Source organism: Ranitomeya variabilis, chromosome 3 (assembly GCF_051348905.1).
Source record: "Ranitomeya variabilis isolate aRanVar5 chromosome 3, aRanVar5.hap1, whole genome shotgun sequence".
NCBI lineage: Eukaryota > Metazoa > Chordata > Amphibia > Anura > Dendrobatidae > Ranitomeya > Ranitomeya variabilis.
In genome coordinates this window covers 696,760,814-696,787,424 of record NC_135234.1, presented here as the reverse complement: position 1 = coordinate 696,787,424, position 26,611 = coordinate 696,760,814, and the positions used below count along the sequence as shown (strand labels likewise).

At 45.4% G+C, this 26,611-nt stretch overlaps 1 protein-coding gene across 1 annotated transcript in view; it reads left to right on the top strand.

The window, feature by feature from the left end:
* The window catches only part of FREM2 (FRAS1 related extracellular matrix 2), a 285,657-nt gene that overhangs the window by 26,558 nt on the left and 232,488 nt on the right, over window positions 1-26,611 (top strand). The window contains exon 2 of the mRNA XM_077298181.1: window positions 25,624-25,713. Within this exon, the coding sequence (XP_077154296.1) occupies window positions 25,624-25,713 (90 nt within the window). The remainder of the gene's footprint in view (window positions 1-25,623; window positions 25,714-26,611) is intronic.

Genomic DNA, 26,611 nt, shown 5'->3' with positions numbered 1-26,611 from the left:
CTCCACAGGTGGTGCTTGGCTCTTGGACAACTCTTCTAATAATTTTTTCCTGTGTCTGAAATATTACGGGGAGTATCTGGTCGTGGCCCTTTTAAGGAAAAATTATGTTCTTTCCAATTCCGGATTATGACCCCAACAGTGCTCACTGCAGCCTTCGGTAGTTTAAAAATTCTTCTGTAACCAAAGCCATCAGTATGTTTTGCAACAATAAGGTTGTGAATGTATTAAAACAGGTTACTGGTTTTTACTCATCATGAGTAGTGATGAGCGAGTATACTCGTTGCTCGGGTTTTCCCAAGCATGCTCGGGTGATCTCCGAGTATTTGTAAGTGTTCTGTGATTTAGTTTTTGTCACCTCAGCTGAATGATTTACAGCTACTACCCAGCCTGAGTACATGTGGGGGTTGCCTGGTTGCTAGAGAATCCCCACATGTAATCAAGTTGGCTAGTAGCTGTAAATCATTCAGCTGCCGCGATGAAAACTAAATCTCCGAGCAGTCATAAATACTCAGAGACCACCCGAGCGTGCTCTGGAAAACCCGAACGAGTATACTCGCTCATCACTAATCATGAGATGCTTCTTGTGTGGCACCTTAGTAATGGGACACCCTTTTATTGTCCATCAGTTGAACCAGATGATATTATTTTTCACTAAGTGACAGGATTGCTTTGTAATTACTGATAGATTTCAGCTGGTGTCATGACTTTTCATGGCTTTTTGTTCCTCTCTTCAGGTGTTCAATACTTTTTCCCTGTGTGATTTCTCATTGTTACACATACGGTGACTTAATTTATGGACATCTATGGTTTGATTTCTTTGCCTGTGTGGATGGGTTGTTACCAACATCTGAGGAGAATTTCATGCCAATAACACCTTTAAAAATATCTATGTTATTCATGTTTAATGATATTTTCGGAAATAAAAATTGTTGAAACTAAAAATATATTTACTTAGAAAATTGGTGACGTGTTCAATACTTATTTCACCCGCTGTAACTAGGTAGTCTTTCTTTACATTTAGGACTTTAGAAAAGCTAGGTGTCATGTACTGTTAAAGGCGTATGCCCTCAAAAATACCACCTCTGGGACCATCACTTATTGGGATAATAGGAGTCCATTAACATTCCATTTCAATTCCACTACAAATTTACATCCTGTCCATTAAAATAGTTGTCCACTATTTAGACAACCCTTTTTCTCTTACCATGTTTTCACCAAGTAAAATAATAACACTTGTACTCTCACCTCTGATGGTGGCGTCGTTCCAGTGGTGTCGGCAGTAGCTCTCTCGGGGCTCATATGACACACGATCCCTGCGGCCTTTGGACAAATCAGACATCCGGAGGACGTGATAGACTCTGACTTTCTCCAAATGTCTGAGTTGTCCGAAGGTGGGGAAAGTGAAACCGCTTCTGATTGGCCACATGGATCTCATGACACAGGGTTGCCACCAGGAATTTCAGAGCCCCATGCTAGCAAAATGTTCGGGCCTCCTTGAGACTCCACCCAGGCTTCGCCTCCACCCCTTAAACTGTCCACAGTCCCACTGCACACTTTTCGAAAAGCTCCACTTCTGCACCACGTCTTCACCAATCACACATTAAGAGTGCCCATTGAACACCATATCACACACAAAGCCATCAGCTTTTGTTTTGGCCAAAAGATTTTTTAAGCCACCACCACAACAAAGTAGATTCTTTGTAGATACGCTAACCTATTAAAAATTTCTTAAAATATGTTATCTGTATTTATTTTTCTATAAGGTAATATGTCGCATAAATTGTTTAAAATGACCAGTAATACCACATACAATGAACAAATACCATTGGACCATGGCCAGACCACATATTACCACCACATTGCTGTTCCCCACCCCCATCTTCAATTCATCATTTGCTCTCCCCGTCCCCCACCCTCAATCATCATTTGCTGGCTCACGTCCCAAACATTCAATACATAATTTGCTATCTCTTGTTCCCCACCTTCAATACATCATTTGCTTTCCTCCATCACCCACCCTAAATTCATAATTTGCTGTCCTCGTCCCCCACCCTCAATTCATCATTTGCTGCCCCCATCCCCACCTTCAGTTCATCATTTCCTGTCCCCAGCTTCAATTCATCATTTGCTGTCCCCCACTCTCAGTTCATTTGCTCTTTTGTACCCCACATTCATTATTTGCCCTCCCCCACCTCAGTACATCATTTGCTGTCCCTTATCCCCCACCCTCAATACATCATAATTTGCTGTCCCTCGCCCCCTCCCTCATTTCATAATTATTTGCTCCCCCATACCCATTTAATTCATTTTATAAAAGAAAAGTTTTTCATACTTACCTCTCATATGATCCCCTGTAGCTCCACTACTGGACTGGTGTCCTGTCATGCATACATGCCGTCACCTATATGGTGACGTTAATGCATAAGCACTGTCACCTGCGCATCACAGATTAGGCTGCGCGCCCACTGTTTTGGTGGCCATGGAGCTCCAAGAAAGCTCAAAGCATGGCGATGTGCTCTGTCATAAGGCGGCATGCAACCGCACAATGCATTATTGTACCCTGGGGCCCAGTGAGCAGAAGCAAAAGTCACTTTGCTTCTGCTCACGGGGCTCTATACACCACTAAGGGGATTACTGGCCTGATGGCGGCACAATATCACGCGAGTCCCAGGAAAGCCAGTGCCGACACTGTTGGAACTACGCCAGCACTGGAGGTGAATATAGGTGTTGTTATTTTATTCGGTGGAAACATGGTGAGTGATTCATGTCTTTAAAAGATCTCCATAGATTTTAATAGCAGAGTCTGAGCTCCAAAACCAATGAAAATATCACCTGCACCGAGTCTAGATACGGAAACATTGATCAGTTTTCCAAAAGTCAGCCAAGGAAAAGTGAAAAGCGGCATTCACCAGGTTCTGTGGTAAATTCCTTTATTCCATCAATGTAGCAAATAAACCAGTAGGCAGGGAGTGAGCTGGAGACTGTGAAGGACGCTGGCCATTTCGCACTCTCTAGGCGCTTCTATGGGTCCAAACCATGCACTGACATGTTATTAATTCTTTTTTAAAGGTGGGTACATAATATCCGTCACTACATCTGTTTTTTGCATATGATACAAACATTATTTAAAACAATCAATTATAAGAATATTGACAAATTTAATCTATCATTTAATCCTAAAGGACCTTGGGAACCATTTTAGGATCCACCTTCCTTAATTTTATAACAGTAATTGGTTGCGATTACCACCTTGCGCTGGGTCCCTAACTTTTTCAATCCCTGCGACACACAAACTAAGATTAGCATTGTGATGCTTCTGTATTTGTTTGATGAGTCGGGGGGCTCTTTTACCAGTAGTAATGATTGAAAATACTCCCAAAAACTCTCACTTATTGTCTTTCCTATGTAATAAAACCTACAGGGACAGAAAACAACGTACACTACATGTTTTGTCTTACATGATATGAAGTCATTGACATGTTAAAGGGCTTAACCTAAATGTATTCTCAGTAAGGCAGAGGGGACAAAATGAAGAGCTACCGTACCTCCAGAATATACAAAGCAGACAGAGCTGAGCAGACTGACATATAGGTCACAATTCATCCTACTATTTTCGTCAGAATTCTGGTGTAAGACACTTTGATAAGTCGCAACAACCACAAGTTGCACAAGAAGCTTGGTCTTTTGGTGTTCTCAAGTCAAATTGGGCGTATCTGGGGCATAACGACTTTCCTTACACCAGAAATCAGAGACTGGAGTAAGATTTAAGATTTGTGTCGTACGGAGGCACACAACACTTGTCATATTCTCTTGATGAATCAGTAGCTTCTAGCAACACATTCCCTCATCAATACCAGCTTGAGCAATGCTAGGGTTGCTGAAACTCAGCCATAGTTTTGTGAAAAATATTCATTTTTTGAAGCCAAGAGTATTTTTGAAAAAAAAAAAAAGAAACATTGATCTTTCCTTTAGAGGTGTCTGCCATTTGTGATCGATAGCCAGCTTTGGCCTCAAAAATTACATCAACAAACCTAAATTCGGTAACATACCCTATAACTTGGAAATTATTGATTCAATTCTCTGCTCTCGCTACACTACACAGTCCAATGGAGTCTCAGTGATTGACAACCTTCCGTTGACGACCGTTCTTACAGAGATACAGTGTTAGTCAGTCACTGATTAGGGCCACCCACTGGACTTTTAAGCTCACAATATGAAGAGATTTAAATTAAATGAATAGAACTTGTTAGGGTTTGCGGAACGCACCGAATATATTTATTGATGTGATTGGTGCATTCGCAACCCGGGATCCACCGTGCAGGAAATATCCTGTCGCTAAGTAAATGGCGGCACTATATGACGGTATTAACCTGCTCTGTTAGCTTCACAGAGCGGCCGAGAAAGCAAAGCTCTGCGCCCTGTTAACTCTCACAGAGACACAGGCTAACTACCCAGAAGAGAGCAGTCAGTGGTCATGCATGCACACAACGCTCCTTGCCGGAGGTGCCAGCATTCTAGGGGCTCCACTGCGGCCGAAAAAGAATGGGAGACCGCAGCAGAGACAGATCGAGATTCCCCCTGTGCAGCAGAGGAAACTCGACTCCTAACATTACCCCCCCTCCTAGGGCCCCCCCCCTCTTTGAGCCTCGTTACGCTCAAAAGCTGCAATGAGCAGCGGAGCCCGAATGTGCTCCACAGGCTCCCAGGTTCTATCCTCTGGACCGTGACCCTTCCAATCCACCAGATAAAATTTCTTGCCACGTACCACTTTGCACCCCACGATAGCATTCACCTCAAACTCATCCGTGGATGGACCCGATGTCCCGGCAGATGACTCAGAAAACCGGGACAAATGAACGGGCTTTAAGAGGGAAACATGAAAGGTATCGGTGATACCAAGGCGTGGAGGAATAGCCAAACGGTAGACCACAGGGTTCACCTGTTCCAGAACCTTGAACGGGCCAATGTAGCGAGGCGCAAACTTAGTGGACTCAACTCGCAGCCTGATGTTACGGGCGGAGAGCCACACTAAGTCACCAGGAGCAAAGGTCGGAGCGGGGCGCCGGTGTGTATCAGCCGAGACCCTCATTCTCTCCTTGGAGGCCCGGATGGCATCCTGTGTGCGGTCCCAGATGTCATGTGCCTCCACCGTCTGACACCCTAGAATCGGTGGATGACACGGGCATGGGCACAGGGACACGCGGATGCTGGCCGTAATTAAGGAGAAAAGGAGTCTGACCAGTGGAATCGGCTACGGCGTTGTTCAAGGCAAATTCCGCCCAAGGTAGCAAAGATGCCCAGTCATCCTGCCTAGCAGAGACAAAATGTCATAAGTATGTCACCAGAGTCTGGTTCTCTCTACCAACCCATTCGTCTCGGGATGATATGCAGAGGAGAGATTCAGCTCTATGCTGAGTAAACGGCAGAGCTCTCTCCAAAACCGAGACGCAAACTGGGGACCCCAGTCGCTGACAACTTTATCAGGCATTCCATGTAAGCGGAAGATATGTTTAATGAACAACGCCGCCAAGGCCCGTGCAGAAGGCACCAAATGCACCATTTTCGAGAAATAATCGGTGATGACCCAAATGATGGTACAGCCGCGAGACTTCGGCAAACCCACCACAAAGTCCATCCCGACCATCTCCCAGGGCCTGTCTGCCACCGGCATGGGGTAAAGTAACCCAGCAGGGCTGTTGTCGTGAAGACCGATTCTGGGCGCAGGAGACACACGCCCGAATATAGTCCCCGACGTCACGGGCCATATGCGGCCACCAGTACGTCCTCGCCAAAAGCTCAGATGTCCTCTTGGTTCCAAAATGTCCACCCACTCTGGACGAGTGAGCCCAAGAGAGAACCTCCGGTCACAAATTCTCTGGTACGAAAGTCTTGCCTGGGGGCATGGACTCTAGCGAAACCGGGGCCACAGTTCTCAGGCTCTCAGAGGGGACAATAAGCCGAGGCTCCTCATCCTCCTCCTCAGATGACACTACGGAGCGGGAGAGAGCGTCGGCACGAATGTTCTTCTCCCCAGAGAGAAAATGGAGAGTAAAATGGAACCGGGAGAAGAACAGGGACCATCTGGCCTGGCGAGAATTCAGCCGCTGGGCCGTCTGTATGTACACCAAGTTTTTGTGGTCGGTGAATACTTGGAAGGGAAAGCGAGCTCCCTCCAAGAGGTGTCTCCACTCAGAAAAAGCCAACTTCATTGCTAACAACTCCCTGTCCCCGATGGAATAATTCCTCTCCGCTGGTGTGAAGGTCTTGGAGAAGAAGAAGCAAGGATGCTTCCGACCTTGAGCATCCTTTTGGAAAAGGACTGCTTCAGCACCAACGGATGAGGCATCCACCTCCATTATAAATGGCTTATCTACATCGGGGCGATGTAGAATAGGAGAGCTAGCGAAGTGTGACTTAATCGAAAGGAATGCCTTGGAGACATCCTCCGACCACAACTTGGGATTTGCTCCCTTCTTGGTGAGGGCAACCAAGGGAGCTACCAAAGTTGAAAAGTGTGGAATGAACTGGCGATAGTAATTGATGAACCCCATAAAGCGCTGCACCGCTTTAAGTGAATGGGGTTCCTGCCAGTCTATCACAGCCTGTAGTTTGGCAGGATCCATAGCCAAACCCTGGGCAGAGATGATATAACGAAGGAATGGCAAGGACTCCTGCTCAAACACACACTTCTCCAACTTGGCGTAGAGGGAGTTTGCCCGTAAGAGGTCGAAGACTTTGCGAACATCTCTCCGGTGGGAGTCAATATCTGGAGAGTAGATGAGAATACCATCCAGATAGACTACGACCGAGGTGGTGAGCATCTCCCGGAAGATGTCGTTCACAAAGTCTTGGAAAACGGCTGGGGCATTACAGAGCCCGAAGGGCATCACCAGATATTCATAGTGCACATCCCTGGTGTTAAAAGCCGTCTTCCACTCGTCCCCCTCACGGATGTGAATCAGGTTATAAGCACTCCGCAAATCTAATTTAGTAAATACCCTTGCTCCCCGTAGCCTATCAAAGAGCTCAGATATCAGGGGTAGTGGGTACTTGTTTTTAACGGTGATGGCGTTAAGACCCCTGTAGTCAATGCATGGACGTAATTCTCCACTCTTCTTCTGCACGAAGAAGAACCCAGCCCCTGCAGGTGACACTGACTTCCTAATAAAACCTCTTGCCAGATTCTCTTGGATATACTGAGACATTGCCTGTGTCTCTGGGAGAGATAACGGATAGACTCGACCCCGGGGAGGCTCAGCACCAGGCAAGAGATCGATAGGACAGTCATAGGGGCGGTGAGGCGGAAGGGTCTCCGCAGCCCTTTTGGAGAACACGTCCGAATAAGGCCAATAGTGCTTGGGGAGAGAGGAAAGATCTGCGGGTACTTCAGTTGTGGCAACCTGAACGCACTCCCTCTGACATCTACCCTCACAGGATTTACTCCATCCCAAAATTTTCTCTGAGGAACACTCTATATGAGGAGAATGAAAACGAAGCCAGGGTATCCCCAACAGGACCTCATCAACTCCCTCAGGAAGGACCAAAAGAGAAATAATCTCCTGATGTGATGGAGATACAGAAAGAGTGAAAGGGATAGTTTGGTGTGTAATCTGTGAAGGTAGTGTCGACCCATTTACCACTCGAATGGTTATTGGCTTGGCGAGCATCACCAGGGGTATTGCGTGTCGCTGAGCGAAAGCGGATGACATAAAATTACCCTCCGCCCCTGAGTCCACGCAAAGCTCTACCATAAGAGTGGATGGGCCTATGGTAATTGTCCCCTTGAAGGACAATTTTGAGGTAAACGTCGCTGTGTCTAATGTACCTCCTCCAACTGCCACTAGACGCTGACGTTTCCTCGACCGCTGCGGACACTTGGAGGCAAGATGTCCGGACTGCCGGCAAACATGACAGACCTTAAGGGCACGAGCGGCCAGGGACTTAGACCCCGCTCGCGACCCCTCTATGGCCTCATGTGACTCGGGCGCCTGAACCGGAGATTCCAAAGGTCTGGCGAAGGTGGGAGCCAGCAGAAACCTCTGCTTACACTGGGCTCGCTCCAACCCTCGCTCGTGAAAACGAAGGTCTATGCGAGTTGATATAGATATGAGCTCCTCCAGTGTAGCGGGAATCTCCCTAGTGGCCAAAGCGTCCTTCACATGGTCAGCCAGCCCCCTCCAAAATACTGGGATGAGGGTTTTATCTGACCACTCCAACTCAGACGCTAAAGTCCGGAAGAGAATGGCAAATTGGCTGACCATGGTCGAACCCTGAATCAATGCCAGCAGTTGGAGCGCCGTATCATGGGAGACTTGAGGTCCTACGAAGACCTGCTTCAGAGTGCCTAGAAACCGAGGAACACTCTGCACCACATGATCGTTGCGCTCCCACAGCGGCGTAGCCCACTCCAAAGCTCTGTCCGACAGGAGAGAAATTACAAATCCCACCTTTGCCCGCTCTGTGGGAAAACGTGCAGCCAGGAGCTCGAGATGTATACCGCACTGGCTCACGAATCCCCTACAGGACTTACTGTCCCCAGAGAATTTTTCAGGCAACGGAAGGTGGGATAAGGTCGGAACAGAGGTGGCAGTGGGTAAAGCTGCTGCAGCTACGCTAGCAGCCTGAACAGCAATTGCGGTAACATCCACTGCCGAGGTTGCACGCTCGAGAGACGCCAACTGGCCCTCCAGCAGCTGGATGTACCCCTGCAATCGCTGTTCGTCCGCCATTACTTAGCCAGATCCTGGCGCTAGTATACTGTTAGGGTTTGCGGAATGCACCGAATATATTTATTGATGTGATTGGTGCATTCACAACCCGGGATCCACCGTGCAGGAAATATCCTGCCGCTAAGTAAATGGCGGCACTATATGATGGTATTAACCTGCTCTGTTAGCTTCACAGAGCGGCCGAGAAAGCAAAGCTCTGCGCCCTGTTAACTCTCACAGAGACACAGGCTAACTACCCAGAAGAGAGCAGTCAGTGGTCATGCATGTACACAACACTCCTCGCCGGAGGTGCCAGCATTCTAGAGGCTTATTTCAGCCAGGTCCCTGAATACTCTCATACACAATCTCCTCGCCGGAGGTGCCAGCATGCTAGGGGCTTATTTCAGCCGGATCCCTGAACACATTCACGCATATGCCCACAGTGGCGCAAAGCATGTAACTTTAGAAGATACTAGCGCATGGCCGTGCGGCCATGCGAGCCTTAAATAGCTGCAGCATGTACAGGACCTTAAAGAAGAGGACCAATGAGAGACTGCTACTGAGTCTGCGTACCTACAGGACCTTACTAGAAAGACCAATAGAGTTGGCTGCAGTACCTGAACATGTGACCCTTGATCTCCACTGAGAGATCTTACCCTGGGCATGCTCAGTGTGTGCAAAGCAGGACTTAGTCCCAGAAAAGCCTGTTCGCCGTAGATCAGTGCAGGGTACAATAGCAGAGCCTGGAGAGGCAGCAAAAACCCTTTGCACTGAATCAGACTCAGCGAGACGCTGGGACCGACGTCTCCGCTGAGCAGGCTCCACTGCGGCCGAAGGAGAATGGGAGACCGCAGCAGAGACGGATCGAGATTCCCCCTGTGCAGCAGAGGAAACTCGACTCCTAACAGAACTAATTATACAAAATTTTATCTCATAAATAGAGATGTGCTAATTTGCTCGAGTCGTCTCTCATTCGGCAAACTTTATCGCTTGCCGAATAAGCTGCAGCGGGAACCTGGCTTCCTGGATCGCATCGGCTGATCGGTGCCGCAGCTGCATATGTCGCGGCTGCGTCACAGTCACGACACATGCATGGAGAGCCTGTTTGTTGGGCTCTCCAGGCATGTCTCGTCACTGTCACATAGCCGTGACACGTGCATCTGCTGTGCCGATCAGCTGATCAGCCAGAGCGCTCCAGGAAGCCAGGTTCCCGCTGCAGCTTATTTGGCAAGCGCTAAAGTTTTCCAAATGAGAGGGAACCGAGCAAATTCGCTCATCTCTACTCATAAATCTATAAATCAACCTCAGCTCATCCTGCTCTGTGTCGTGATGGTGGCAGATCAGACTGCATATTCAGTGTCTCAGGTTCCCTACATTTCTGCCTTGAATCTCTCTGTACAGTTGCTTCATTGTGACCGCATGGAGATGAAGATCGGCAGCTGTGTGGGGATTAAAAAACACTTTAAATAGCAAAAGTTGCTTAGTGAAGGTCTTCAGCACTGAAACTCGCAAATGACCAATGCCAAATGGATCTAGTTCAAAGCTCAGCCTGCCGGGCAGCATTCAGCCATGATACCGGTACCGGCGGCAGAATATAAATCAATATTACTAATTGCAGTGGGGTTAAAAGTGCCAGACATCTAGCAATAGGTAAGCTCGGAAGAAATCTCATCATATTAAATACTTAACAAGATTGACAAAATGTTATTTTAGTGGTGGGATGAAGCCATCTTGCAATCTGTTGCATGTCATTTCGGTATCTTCAGCTTTTGATCTCCCAGTTCACAATTCTGTAACAAGCAATTATTAACTCTGTAATTGCTGGAGCGGTTCCAGATGGATCATATTTAGGAAGAGCCATAACACAGGATATGAGTTTGAACCTGCTGGCGTTCGGTGATTCTACTCCCCCGACTCAAGCCTGGACTGGTTTGTGCACCCTGCAGGCATACGTTAAATCCTGAAAATCAGTGCTATGAAATAATGTAACTGCTGAATAAATATAGTCCAGATAATTATGAACCTATAAAAAAAAATATGTATATAATTTTATATCTAATATGCTGGAGATACGTAGGGTTTATCTCCATCAACAGTTTGCAGTGAGGTTCAACGATAAAAGTATAGAAAAAAAGGACAAAGATATTGATATAAGTATAGAAAAAAAATGATGCACTTTTTATTATCAGTAATTACTTATTGGAAAATTAAAAGTCACTAGAAGATAAAAGACAAAAATATGTACTGTATACTTTTACCCCATCATTCAGCTTCATATCTTAATGTCCCTATACACATTAGCCAAACGGTCATTCGTCAATGGAGAAAGAAAATATCTGAAATCACATCGACCGTAACTGGATTTTTCGGTCAATGATGCACGCTGTGCTTACCAAAGGCCAAAAATATCCAACATACCCGATGGGTCTTCTGAACGATAATGATCAGACATTGGTCAAAGTCAACAATTTTTCATTTCACCAAGCCAACGATCGTTCATTAGGGGCGAAATCAGCCATTTCTGCCGACTTTTATGTTATGTGTATGGATGCCTTTAATGCCCCTATACACATTAGAGCAAACCTGCTGATATCAGCAGTATCTACAGGATCAGCGGTATCTGCCAGCAGTCAGGGGAGAGTAGGATGTGGCTGTAGGAATTTCCAATGACCGATCCTTTTGTTCTCCAGTAGGTAAGCCACTACTATCATAGAGGATACATGAGCTCTTGGCCGAGCCACACAGTCCTGTATCTGAGGGGCTCAGGAGAGGTACCTGTTGGCTAATAGCTATCTAATGTGTATGGGGTCATTTAGCTACAGCTCTTTCTGAAGTCCTGACTGGTGACTGAGCTAAGATGCAATATGGAAGCAGAGCAAGTGGGACTTGAAGCTCTGCCATTCAGGAGAGGAGAAAAGATGGATGATGACCCCAAGGCACTTTTCAGAGGTGGCAAACTGGGCTATTGCTGAGGGCTCCCATTTTCTAAAGTGCTTAGGTTGGGAATCCTAGAAGCGGACTAAAACCATTCTGTACTAGGCCAGTTTCACTCATCTGTTTTCCACGGTCCATGTACACACTGTATTGATCCATACTCAACAGTCTCATATATAACTATTTAAGGGCCACTGCTCTCCAAACCCGAGCATCACAGCTACACAGACATATATGAAGCTGTGATTCTCGGGTTGAGAGAGCTGCGGCCAGTCTGTGCATTGCTCAGACCGATTGCTTCGACGTCTGCATAAGCCCTAAGGCAGTTGAGTTTGGAGCTGGAGACCCGCAGCCAGCACATGCAGTGCCTACAAGTAGTATTCAACCCCCTGCAGATTTAGCAGGTTTACACATTTGGAATTAACTTGGCATTGTGACATTTGGACTGTAGATCAGCCTGGAAGTGTGAAATGCACTGCAGCAAAAAAGAATGTTATTTCTTTGTTTATTTTTTTTTTAAATTGGGAAAAGTTTTTTCAGAGGGTCATTTATTATTCAACCCCTCAACCCACCAGAATTCTGTTTGGTTCCCCTAAAGTATTAAGAAGTAGTTCAGGCACAAAGAACAATGAGCTTCACATGTTTGGATTAATTATCTCTTTTTCCAGCCTTTTCTGACTATTTAAGACCCTCCCCAAACTTGTGAACAGCACTCAAACATGGTCAACATGGGAAAGACAAAGGAGCATTCCAAGGCCATCAGAGACAAGATCGTGGAGGGTCACAAGGCTGGCAAGGGGTACAAAACCCTTTCCAAGGAGTTGGGCCTACCTGTCTCCACTGTTGGGAGCATCATCCGGAAGTGGAAGGCTTATGGAACTACTGTTAGCCTTCCACGGCCTGGACAGCCTTTGAAAGTTTCCTCCCGTGCCGAGGCCAGGCTTGTCCGAAGAGTCAAGGCTAACCCAAGGACAACAAGGAAGGAGCTCCGGGAAGATCTCATGGCAGTGGGGACATTGGTTTCAGTCAATACCATAAGTAACGTACTCCACCGCAATGGTCTCCGTTCCAGACGAGCCCGTAAGGTACCTTTACTTTCAAAGCGTCATGTCAAGGCTCGTCTACAGTTTGCTCATGATCACTTGGAGGACTCTGAGACTGACTGGTTCAAGGTTCTCTGGTCTGATGAGACCAAGATCGAAATCTTTGGTGCCAACCACACACGTGACGTTTGGAGACTGGATGGCACTGCATACGACCCCAAGAATACCTGTTGTGAACTCTGTTTTTGGGCTCCCTCTAGTGGTCACAAGCGGTACTGTGTAGTGTTGTCTTTCTGCAGGTTGGCAGCATCAGCTGGTTCGTTATCCTTGGTTGGTTTCCTAGTTAGCTCACCTGGATACTCAGTTCCTTGCCTGCTCTCAATGTATTCAGTGCTCTTCAGATTCCTTGTGACTACCTTGCTCCCAGTCTCTCCAAGACAAGCTAAGTTTTTGTTTGATCATTTTCTGATTATCAGCATTTATTATGTTTTTAGTCCAGCTCGCTAAAATGTGATTTCCTCGCTTGCTGGTTGCTCTAGGGGACTGAGTTTCTCCCCCCACACCGTTAGTTGGTGCGGGGGTTCTTGAAATCTCAGTGTGGATATTTTGTAAGGGTTTTTTACTGACCGCACAGACCCCTTTACTATTTTCTGCTATCTAGTATTAGTGGGCTTCATTTGCTAAATCTGTTTTCACCCCTGTGTATGTGCCTTCCTCTTACCTCACCGTTATTATATGTTGGGGGCTTCTATATCTTTGGGGATTATTTCTCTGGAGGCAAGAGAGGTCTTTCTTTCTCTCTAGGGGTAGTTAGTTCCTCAGGCTGGCTCGAGACGTCTAGGATTTTTAGGCACGTTCACCGGCTATTTCTAGTGTGTTTGGATAGGTTCAGGTTTGCGGTCAGTCCACTTTGCAACCTCCCTAGAGCTTGTCCTATGTATGTTACTTAGCTGGAGCAATTTGTGATCCTCAACCACTAAGGATCATAACAGTAGAGCAGGCCAAAAAGTGTTTAATGCATCGCAGAAGTGGGATAAAAAGAAGACCTGAGTACATTTTTTTTTTTTCCCTCCTCCCGCTTTTCCTTTGCTGCAGTCTGTTTAGCTTCTTTCATCCCCTTGAACTCTGGGTGGTTTTGAGCTCAGCTGCAGACATGAATGTTCAGACTCTGACTTCTAGTGTGGATCATCTGACTGCACGGGTGCAAAGTATTCAGGATTTTGTTATTCATAGCCCTATGTCAGAACCAAAGATACCCATTCCTGAGTTGTTTTCTGGTGATAGATCTAGGTTTCTAAACTTTAAGAATAATTGTAAGTTATTTCTATCTCTGAGACCTCGTTCCTCTGGTGATTCCGCTCAGCAAGTTAAAATTGTTATCTCCTTGTTGCGTGGCGACCCTCAAGATTGGGCTTTCTCTCTGGCGCCAGGAGATCCTGCATTGCCTAATGTAGATGCATTTTTTCTGGCTCTTGGACTGCTTTATGAGGAGCCTAATCTTGAGAAGCAGGCAGAAAAAGCGTTGCTGGCTATCTCTCAAGGTCAGGATGAAGCAGAGGTGTATTGTCAAAAATTTCGGAAATGGTCGGTGCTTACTCAATGGAATGAGTGTGCCCTGGCTGCAAATTTCAGAGAAGGTCTTTCTGAGGCCGTTAAGAATGTTATGGTGGGGTTTCCCACCCCTACAAGTCTGAGTGATTCTATGGCTTTAGCCATTCAGGTTGATCGGCGTTTGCGGGAGCGCAAATCTGCTCATCCTTTGGCGGTATTTTCTGAACAGAGACCTGAGTCTATGCAATGTGACCGAACTCTGACCAGAATTGAGCGACAAAGTCATAGACGTCAAAATGGGTTGTGCTTTTACTGTGGTGATTCTACTCATGTTATCTCAGCATGCTCTAAACGCTTAAAAAAAAATCGCTAAACCTGTCACCATTGGTACTATGCAGCCTAAATTTATTTTGTCTGTTACTTTGATTTGTTCTTTGTCATCCTACCCGGTTATGGCTTTTGTGGATTCGGGTGCTGCCCTGAATCTGATGGATTTGTCATTTGCCAGGCGCTGTGGTTTTGTCCTGGAGCCTTTGGAATTTCCTACTCCTCTGAGGGGAATTGATTCTACGCCATTGGCTGAGAATAAGCCTCAGTATTGGACGCAAATGACCATGTGCATGACTCCCGTACATCAGGAGGTGATTCGCTTTCTTGTTCTGCATAATTTGCATGATGTTATTGTTTTGGGTCTGCCATGGCTGCAGGCTCATAATCCAGTTTTAGATTGGAAAGCTATGTCTGTGTCAAGTTGGGGTTGTCAGGGAATTCATGGCGATGCTCCGTTGGTGTCTATTGCTTCTTCCACTCCTTCCGAGGTCCCTGAGTTTTTGTCTGACTACCAGGATGTATTTGATGAACCCAGGTCCAGTGCCCTGCCCCCTCATAGGGATTGTGACTGTGCTATAAATTTAATTCCTGGTAGTAAATTCCCTAAGGGACGACTTTTTAATCTGTCTATACCAGAGCATGCCGCGATGCGGAGTTATATAAAGGAGTCTTTGGAGAAGGGACATATTCGCCCATCCTCTTCCCCTCTTGGTGCAGGATTTTTTTTTGTGACCAAGATGGACGGTTCTTTGAGACCTTGTATAGATTATCGTCTTCTGAATAAGATCACAGTCAAATTTCAGTATCCTTTACCACTATTGTCTGATTTGTTTGCTCGGATTAAGGGTGCCAGTTGGTTCACCAAGATAGATCTCCGTGGTGCGTATAACCTTGTGCGCATTAAGCAGGGAGATGAATGGAAAACAGCATTTAATACGCCTGAAGGCCTTTTTGAGTACTTGGTGATGCCTTTTGGACTCTCTAATGCTCCTTCTGTGTTTCAGTCTTTCATGCATGACATCTTCCGAGAATATCTGGATAAATTTATGATTGTTTCTCTGGATGACATTTTGGTCTTTTCTGATGATTGGGAGTCCCATGTGAAGCAGGTCAGGATGGTGTTTCAGGTCCTGCGTGCTAATGCTTTATTTGTGAAGGGCTCAAAATGCCTCTTCGGAGTACAGAAGGTCTCCTTCTTGGGTTTTATTTTTTCTCCTTCTACTGTGGAGATGGACCCAGTCAAGGTCCAGGCTATTCATGACTGGACTCAGCCCACGTCTGTTAAGAGTCTTCAGAAGTTCTTGGGTTTTGCTAATTTTTACCGTCGTTTCATCGCTAATTTTTCTAGCGTGGTTAAACCTTTGACGGATTTGACCAAGAAGGGTTCTGATGCGACTAATTGGTCTCCTGCGGCCGTGGAGGCCTTTCGGGAGCTGAAGCACCGGTTTTCTTCAGCTCCAGTCTTATGTCAGCCAGATGTCTCTCTCCCCTTCCAGGTCGAGGTTGATGCTTCTGAGATTGGAGCAGGGGCTGTTTTGTCGCAGAGAAGCTCTGATGGCTCTGTGATGAAACCATGTGCTTTCTTTTCAAGAAAGTTTTCGCCTGCCGAGCGGAATTATGATGTTGGTAATCGGGAGTTGTTGGCTATGAAGTGGGCATTTGAGGAGTGGCGACATTGGCTCGAAGGAGCTAAACATCGTGTGGTGGTCTTGACTGATCCCAAAAATCTGATTTACCTTGAATCTGCCAAGCGCCTGAATCCTAGACAGGCTCGTTGGTCGTTGTTTTTCTCCCGTTTCAACTTCGTGGTCTCATATCTGCCTGGTTCGAAGAACGTGAAAGCTGATGCACTTTCTAGGAGTTTTGTGCCTGACTCTCCGGGAGTTTCTGAGCCGGCTGGTATTCTCAGAGAGGGAGTGATTTTGTCTGCCATTTCCCCAGATTTGCGACAAGTGCTGCAGAAATTTCAGGCGGATAGACCTGACCGTTGTCCACCAGAGAGACTGTTTGTCCCGGATAGATGGACCAGCAGAGTTATTTCCGAGGTCCATTCTTCGGTGTTGGCGGGTCATCCTGGGATTTTTGGTACCAGAGATTTGGTGGCTAGGTCCTTCTGGTGGCCTTCCTTGTCGCGGGATGTGCGTTCCTTTGTGCAGTCTTGTGGGATTTGTGCTCGGGCTAAGCCTTGCTGTTCTCGTGCCAGCGGTTTGCTTTTGCCTTTGCCTATTCCGAAAAGGCCTTGGATGCACATTTCCATGGATTTTATTTCGGACCTTCCGGTATCTCAGAAAATGTCTGTCATCTGGGTGGTGTGTGATCGTTTTTCCAAGATGGTCCATTTGGTGCCCTTGCCTAAGTTGCCTTCTTCCTCCGATTTGGTTCCTCTATTTTTTCAGAATCTGGTTCGCTTGCACGGCATTCCTGAAAATATTGTGTCTGATAGAGGATCCCAGTTTGTGTCCAGGTTTTGGCGGACTTTTTGTGCTAAGATGGGCATTGATTTGTCTTTTTCGTCGGCCTTCCATCCTCAGACTAATGGCCAAACCGAGCGAACTAATCAGACGTTGGAAACTTATTTGAGATGTTTTGTTTCTGCTGATCAGGATGATTGGGTGACTTTTTTGCCGTTGGCCGAGTTTGCCCTTAATAATCGGGCTAGTTCTGCTACTTTGGTTTCGCCTTTTTTCTGCAATTCTGGTTTCCATCCTCGTTTTTCCTCGGGTCAGGTTGAGCCTTCTGACTGTCCTGGGGTGGATTCTGTGGTGGATAGGTTGCAGCAGATTTGGAACCATGTGGTGGACAATTTGAGGTTGTCACAAGAGAAGGCTCAGCGCTTTGCCAACCGCCGCCGCGGTGTGGGTCCCCGACTTCGTGTTGGGGATTTGGTGTGGCTGTCTTCTCGGTATGTTCCTATGAAGGTCTCCTCTCCTAAATTCAAGCCTCGCTTCATCGGTCCTTATAAGATCTTGGAGATCCTTAACCCGGTGTCTTTTCGTTTGGATCTCCCAGCATCGTTTGCCATTCATAATGTGTTCCATAGGTCTTTGTTGCGGAGGTATGTGGTACCTGTGGTTCCTTCTGTTGAGCCTCCTGCTCCGGTGCTGGTCGAGGGCGAATTGGAGTATGTGGTGGAGAAGATTTTGGATTCTCGTATCTCTAGACGGAGGCTTCAGTATTTGGTGAAGTGGAAGGGCTATGGTCAGGAGGATAATTCCTGGGTTGTCGCCTCTGATGTTCATGTGGCCGATTTGGTTCGTGCCTTCCACGCGGCTCGTCCTGATCGCCCTGGGGGTCTTGATGAGGGTTCGGTGACCCCTCCTCAAGGGGGGGTACTGTTGTGAACTCTGTTTTTGGGCTCCCTCTAGTGGTCACAAGCGGTACTGTGTAGTGTTGTCTTTCTGCAGGTTGGCAGCATCAGCTGGTTCGTGATCCTTGGTTGGTTTCCTATTTAGCTCACCTGGATACTCAGTTCCTTGCCTGCTCTCAATGTATTCAGTGCTCTTCAGATTCCTTGTGACTACCTTGCTCCCAGTCTCTCCAAGACAAGCTAAGTTTTTGTTTGATCATTTTTTGATTATCAGCATTTATTATTTTTTTAGTTCAGCTCGCTAAAATGTGATTTCCTCGCTTGGTGGTTGCTCTAGGGGACTGAGTTTCTCCCCCCACACCGTTAGTTGGTGCGGGGGTTCTTGAAATCTCAGTGTGGATATTTTGTAAGGGTTTTTTACTGACCGCACAGACCCCTTTACTATTTTCTGCTATCTAGTATTAGTGAGCCTCATTTGCTAAATCTGTTTTCACCCCTGTGTATGTGCCTTCCTCTTACCTCACCGTTATTATATGTTGGGGGCTTCTATATCTTTGGGGATTATTTCTCTGGAGGCAAGAGGTCTTTCTTTCTCTCTAGGGGTAGTTAGTTCCTCAGGCTGGCTCGAGACGTCTAGGATTTTTAGGCACGTTCACCGGCTATTTCTAGTGTGTTTGGATAGGTTCAGATTTGCGGTCAGTCCAGTTTGCCACCTCCCTAGAGCTTGTCCTATGTATGTTACTTAGCTGGAGTAATTTGTGATCCTCAACCACTAAGGATCATAACAAATACCGTCCCTACAGTCAAGCATGGTGGTGGCAGGATCATGCTGTGGGGCTGTTTCTCAGCCAAGGGGCCTGGCCATCTGGTCCGCATCCATGGGAAGATGGATAGCACAGCCTACCTGGAGATTTTGGCCAAGAACCTCCGCTCCTCCATCAAGGATCTTAAGATGGGTCGTCATTTCATCTTCCAACAAGACAACGACCCAAAGCACACAGCCAAGAAAACCAAAGCCTGGTTCAAGAGGCAAAAAATCAAGGTATTGCAGTGGCCTAGTCAGTCTCCTGACCTTAACCCAATTGAAAACTTGTGGAAGGAGCTCAAGATTAAAGTCCACATGAGACACCCAAAGAACTTAGATAACTTGGAGAAGATCTGCATGGAGGAGTGGGCCAAGATAACTGCAGAGACCTGTGCCGGCCTGATCAGGTCTTATAAAAGACGATTATTAGCTGTAATTGCAAACAAAGGTTATTCCACAAAATATTAAACCCAGGGGTTGAATAATAATTGACCCACACTTTTATGTTTAAAATTTATAAAAATTTAACTGAGCAACAAAACTTTTTGGTTTGTAAGATTTATGCATCTGTTAATAAATCCTGCTCTTGTTTGAAGTTTGAAGGCTCTAACTTATTTGCATCTTATTAAACCTGCTAAATCTGCAGGGGGTTGAATACTACTTTTAGGCGCTGTACATCGGGGTCCATACACGTAAAACACAGATATATGAAACCAGCCTTAGTGGTATACAATGGTAATATCTGGGAATTAAAGTGCAGTATACAGCCATATTATGTAAGCTTCTTAAAGGGGTATTCTGCATGAAGGAGTCATTTATGTCCTGTCTGAATTAACTGGCAGATGCACATGTTCGACCATTGCTGCATTTATTCCCTAAAAGATTTCCAGAGTACAGCTCCATATACAAGATTATTATTATTTGAGTATTGCCTACTATTTAAACATTATATAGCAGTATTATATGGGCGGTGTATGGTAGTATTATCTTGGCACTATATGGCAGTAATATGTGAGAATATTTACTAAAAGGCCGTAATTTGTTCTGGCACATAACTCTGTACATGCCATCATATGGATCACTTTGCTTGGCCATGTGGGCATGACAGTGGCCCCCACACCAGGTGCTAGCGGTCATATAACGTGTTCAGTTACTGTTCAGTGTCTGATGTGATTAGAGACGGCCCAGAAAACCGTCAGTTAGGTATGTTGTGTGAGTGCCGCCATCTTGCCTACTTTTAAGGCGAGGACCGTGGCTGTGCCGTCTTTACATAGCCTCAGCTGTGGGGCCTTTTACTACTGAGCAAGGTAAGGTAATTCTGATATGATTTACAGTTTAGGGCACAAAGTGAGCTAAAATAATAAATTGTCATCCATTCAATCCTCTGCTACTCCAATTGTCCCAGTCTAATACTGCAATGATGATGTCATGAATATTACATACATGACCACTGCAGCCAGTCACTGGCCATACAGGTGACATTTCTCTGTATGACACAAGATCGCTGAGATTAGGGATAGGTCACCTGAATGATGTATGTATCATGGTAGGACAGGTGTGGACCTCCAGAACAGACAGGCTTCAATAGATAAATGTTGCTTCTATTATTATTTTAACACATTTTTGTTCTCAGCCCATTTAAACTTTAACCTTTAACCTAAGGCTACTGTACTTACTCAGCGTTGAATAGTAAATTGGGTCGACTGCATGAGATTTTATCAGCGTGACCTTTTCCACACCATCCAACATCCAACATGCTCTACATTTAATCTTCTCACTTAATGACTTTGGCTACTTCCAGAGCTAAACTAATTGTGGGAAAGGACATTTTCCCTCTTTGTTAAAGCTAATGGCATGTGTCCTGTGCTGCCAGCATTAGCCGGTAAAATACAGGCTTGTAGTATCTAGTATTGCCACTGCAACTTGTAGACTCAGCCCACTCTTACCTCATCATGTTAAAGAGGACCGATCGGCAGGTCAAAAGTGGTCTCTTACTAGTGCTGCTCTTTTTTCTAAATTTGCGATACAGTGCCATAGACATTGCTCTTTTTATTTAGTGCTGATTTTTATTGTCTTGCTTGTCTGCTACTCTATAAATTATAAATCTAAGGGGTAACGTTTCTCCTTGTGGAGCGCGACATACCTGGCATGCCAGTGTAAGGAGGCTTACAAGCCATGCAATGCATCTCTGGGAAATTAAATATGCAAATTGCCTCATCAGAGAGGAAGAGGACTTGAACTCTAGTGCCACCTATTGGAAGTAGCAATCCTAAAAGTCAATATTGACCCTTTAACGAGCCTTGTCATATGACTAATGATAAAAGCCGAAACAAAATCTCAATTTGCAGACACAGTGTTTTGGGGGTGTTGCCCCTCATCAGTACAAAACATGATAATTAGCATAATTTCCCAGAGGAGCATTGCATGGCTTATAAATCTCCTTACACTGGCATGTCTGGCATGTCACGCCCCTCAAGGAGAAACATTAACCCTTAGATTCCAGTCAGAAGCCTCTCAAATCAGATCTCATGCTTTGCATTGATGAGGAGCTATTGACCCAAAACCCAGTGTCTGCAAGTTTAAATTCTGGTTGGTCTTTTATCATAGTAAGGATCATTAAAGGGTTAATATTGACTTTTAGGATTGCTGCTAATAGGTGGTACAAGAGTTCAAGCTCTCTTTCTCACTGAAGAGTCAATTTGCATATAAAATATACAAGTAGATAGATAGAAATACACTGGCAGAAGAAAGCTGAATAGATAGTCCTCCTATAGTTACATCTGACGTATATGCCCAGGAGCTTTCCCAGTACATACCATACACATACACTGAAAATGCTTCCTAAGACAAAAGTCTTCTGTGTAGCCCGTGCAAAGCTCTTGTAGCTAAGTCTCAAAGAACTCTAAGAGCCAGGTAATGGATTTAAAGCTCTTAGGCCAATCTCATGGTATGTGCAGCCAAAGTTTTATGAGGATCTCTTTTTGTGCATGGATTAACCTAATAAATAAATAAATAAATAAAAAAGATGTGGAGGTAAAATCCCCCATTTTTGGTAATGAGCAACGGTAAAGCAGACAGCTGTGATCTGTTATTATGAGGCTTGTAAGGTCCCTGGTTATTGGGCCCTTTCCAGCATAAAAATATCAGCCAGCAGCCTCCCCCAAAATGGCACAACACATTAGATGCCCCATTTCTGGTGCTTTGCCTTGGCTCTTCCCGATTGCCCTGGTGCATTGGCAATCAGGGTAACGGTAGATGAGGTTGATGTCAGCTGTGAATTGTCCAAAAACACAGCTGACATCAATCCCTGGTGTTAGTAATGGAGAGGTATCTGTAAAACACCCCATTTACCAATTTACCAGTAATAAAAAGAAAAAAACATACACACAGAAATACTTTACTTTGAAAAACACTCTTTCCATGATTTACCAATTTATTTAAAAAAAAACAAAAAAACAAGGCCGGTCCGACGTAGTCCAGGGAGTCAGATATAGTCCACAAATGGAAATCTGAAAAACATAAACAGAGAGAAATAAAAACAAGACACTTTCTCATGTTCACCAATTTATTACATAGAAAAGTTGCCTCGTATGTCTGACGCAGTCCAGCACTTCCCACGACGTGACCCGAAATCTGACGTTACTGACATCACCGCTCTTCACACAAAGATGGCACATGGATGACCCAGGGATGGTACACACAGAACGTGAGAGAAAACCACACGGAGAGTAAAATCAGACCATCTCATTCATATGTTTTTTTTAAGCGGATGTGTGAAGGGGAATGTTCAAAGGGAAGTGTTCACTGCTTTATTATGAAGACTTGCCAGCATCTCCCCCTAATCAGTGAGTCTCTGACTCCCCCAGCTTATCCTCCATGATAAATGTTTGTAGAGACTTAGGGTACCGTCACACATTGAAATTTTCATCGCTGCGACGGCACGATTCGTGACGTCGCAGCGTCGTATAATCATCGCTCCAGCGTCGTAGACTGCGGTCACACTGTGCAATCACGGCGCTGGAGCGATGCCGAAGTCCCCGGGTAACCAGGGTAAACATCGGGTAACTAAGCGCAAGGCCGTGCTTAGTAACCCGATGTTTACCCTGGTTACCAGCGTAAACATAAAAAAACAAACCGTACATACTCACCCGTCGGTGTCCTTCAGGTCCCTTGCCGTCTGCTTCCTGCTCTGAGTGCAGCCGTACAGTGAGAGCAGAGCGCAGCACCGCTGTGATCTGCTCTCACTTTCCGGCCGGCACTCAGAGCAGGAAGCAGACGGCAAGGGACCTGAAGGACACCGACGGGTGAGTATGTACGGTTTGTTTTTTTACGTTTACGCTTGTAACCAGGGTAAACATCGGGTTACTAAGCGCGGCCCTGCGCTTAGTTACCCGATGTTTACCCTGGTTACAAGCGAAGACATCGCTGGATCGCTGTCACACACAACGATCCAGCGATGTCAGCGGGTGATCAAGCGACGAAAGAAAGTTCCAAACGATCTGCTACGACGTACGATTCTCAGCAGGGTGTCTGATCGCAGTAGCGTGTCAGACACAGCGATATCGTAACGATATCGCTAGAACGTCACGAATCGTAACGTCGTAGCGATGGAAATTTCAATGTGTGACGGTACCCTTACAGATAATGGACCATTCAATCATTGTGCTAAACTATTTTCTGATAAGTTACTCTCCTTTGATGATTCCTGCCCCAGGCACTGATAGCGTTAAAAAAGTTAAACTGTCAATGGAAATTACCAGGTTAAAATGGGCAAACATGGCAATTGCTTGACCTCAATGTGTGGTATGAAAGGGTTGATATCGGCTATGTTATTACCTTAATTAACCTCTTTTCTGTGTTCAAGCAGTTTCCAGTTACTATCAGGACTATCATAAGTTACTGAACCATGGAGAAATTATTTTCCCTTTTCTTTATCTGATTTACATTGATACTGGTTGTGTTTTCATCTATGGTCTAAGGGTACTGTCACACTCTGCAACTTTCCAACGATCACGACCAGCGATACGACCTGGCCGTGATCGTTGGAAAGTCGTGTGGTCGCTGGGGAGCAGTCACACAGACCGCTCTCCAGCGACCAACGATGCCGAAGGCCCCAGGTAACCAGGGTAAACATCGGGTTACTAAGCGCAGGGCCACGCTTAGTAACCCGATGTTTACCCTGGTTACCATCGTAAAAGTAAAAAAAAACAAACAGTACATACTCACATTCCGGTGTCCGTCAGGGTCCCCTCGCAGTCTGCTTCCCGCTCTGACTGAGTGCCGCCGTAAAGTGAAAGCACAGCACAGCGGTGACGTCACCGCTGTGCTCTGCTTACTTTCCGGCTGGCAGTCAGTCAGAGCGGGAAGCAGACTGCGAGGGACCCTGACGGACACCGGAATGTGAGTATGTACTGTTTTTTTTTTTTTACTTTTACGATGGTAACCAGGGTAAACATCGGGTTACTAAGCGCGGCCCTGCGCTTAGTAACCCGATGTTTACCCTGGTTACAAGCGAACGCATCGTTGGATCGGTGTCACACACACCAATCCAACGATGACAGCGGGAGATCCAGCGATGAAAGAAAGTTCCAAACGATCTGCTACGACGTACGATTCTCAGCAGGGTCCCTGATCGCTGCTGCGTGTCAGACACTGCGATATCGTTAGGATATCGCTGGAACGTCATGGATCGTACCGTCGTAGCGACAAAAGTGCCACTGTGTGACAGTACCCTTATGGTCTGAGTGCCTAATTTTTTTATTGTTCAGAGCATTTCCACCTGTAGGGTTTCTCTGAGAGAGAAAAAATAAAGTTAATGGAAATGTCATTATAAATAAATTACTAAATACCTTTAATTAGCAAATCACATGTGTTTTGTCTAGGGGGTTAATCACTAGTAAATTAAAATGTCCGCTGTTCTATTACACTGACAGAAACATGTCCTAGAAAGTTAATAAGACAGGTATTTGTGAGCATGTGCACTGGAGATAACCTATACCACATACTGTGAAGTTATCTAGAGGCCACAGCAATCATTCAACATTCAGATACAAAGGAAGGACAGCAGTGTGAGCAGCCTCTTTTTACCTCAGCACACCTGGTAACTCCAGTATTATATCAGATACAAAGGAAGGACAGCAGTGTGAGCAGCCTCTTTTTACCTCAGCACACCTGGTAACTCCAGTATTATATCAGATACAAAGGAAGGACAGCAGTGTGAGCAGCCTCTTATTACCTCAGCACACCTGGTAACTCCAGTATTAAATCAGATAGAAAGGAAGGACAGCAGTGCCAGCGTCCTCTTTTACCTCAGCACCCCTGGTAACTACAGTATTAGATCAGATATAAAGAAAGGACAGCAGTGTAAGCAGCTTCTTCTTACCTCAACACCCATGGTAACTCTAGTATTAAATCAGATAGAAACAATGGACAGTAGTATGAACAGCCTCTTGTTACCTCAACACCCCTGGTAACTCCAGTATTAGATCATATAGAAAGGATGGACAGCAGTGTAAGCAGCCTCTTCTTACCTCAGCACCCCTAGTAACTACAGTATTAAATCAGATAGGCAGGGTGTACAGAAGTGTGAGCAACCTCTTATTACCTTAGCACTCCTGGTATCTCTAGTATTAGATCAGATAGACAGGGTAGGCAGTAGTGTGAGCAGCCTCTATTAACCTCAGGTTTTAGATCAGATAGACAGTGTGGACAGCAGTGTGAGCAGCCTCTTCTTACCTTTGCACTCCTTGTGTCGCCAGTATTAGATCAGATAGGCAGGGTGTATAGCAATGTGAGCAGCTTCTTCTTACATCAGCACTCTACTTTTTTTGCTACATGTGAACATAAGCAAAATGTAAAATGAATGTCCTTCTCATCATTAGAAATCTATTAGTAACTGATTGTCATTACGTTTTGAATTAAGCAAATGCCTATGTTTTCTTACAGCGGACATTGACGACATGAAGATCTGCTATGTGTTACGAGGCAAGGAAAACGCCACCAGTGACATTTTCCATTTTACTGTTGAAGACAGCGGTGAGTGGCTGTATTATTTATTCTGATGTGATTAAATATGGTAAATATAAAATTCTAAAAAGGGCAAAAATTCTTTTTTGATGTGTTTGGGGATTTCACTCTTGTATGTTTCTCTGCCTCCATTGGTGTAGTAATAATTGCCCAATTATTGAATTTACATGGAATAACATTTAAAAATGTTTACATTTGATGAATTTCTTAGGTTCGGACCTTTGTAATATTTTTCATTTTTTCACAATGTTTTATCATAATGGTCACGTTTTTTCTTTATGACTTCAATGCAGCTTAATCTGCATGTAAAAATCTGTCTGTAGTTTCTAGATGTAGTAAAAAAAGACTTATTAGGCTGTGTTCACACCTGGTATGTAGACTTTGTTCGTAGCCATTTATTCTTACAAGGATGGCAGACACAATAGCTTAGCAAGCTTCACTATATTGTCTGCTGATATGATGAACACCATTAGGGAAACCCCAAAGTTCCCCGATAAAAGTCAATAGGGTCAATGGATTTAGAAGTGAGTATAAATTATTGGTAAATTACTAACACAGCTCTCATTGACATACCAAAAATGGCTGGAATTCTCTGTTTGTTACGATTGCACCACTCACTGCTTCCTAAGGATACTGTGAGTGACAGCTCAGCCTCGCTATAGAATCAGTGGAGATATGAACTATCAGGATTGTGAGTGATAGCTCAGTCGCCCAATCTGTGGCAGGGACATGTTGAGCTGTCAGTATTGTGAATGACAGCTCAGCTGTCCAATCTGCTAGGCTTCTTCCAAGTGTCACCGATTCTAGGTTATTACCTGGCTATTTACCTGGTTGGCAATGATTAGAACATTGCCAGTTGTAGGTATGCTCAAGTGGTGTGTTCTCTGAGTTCTTATATTCTGACCTT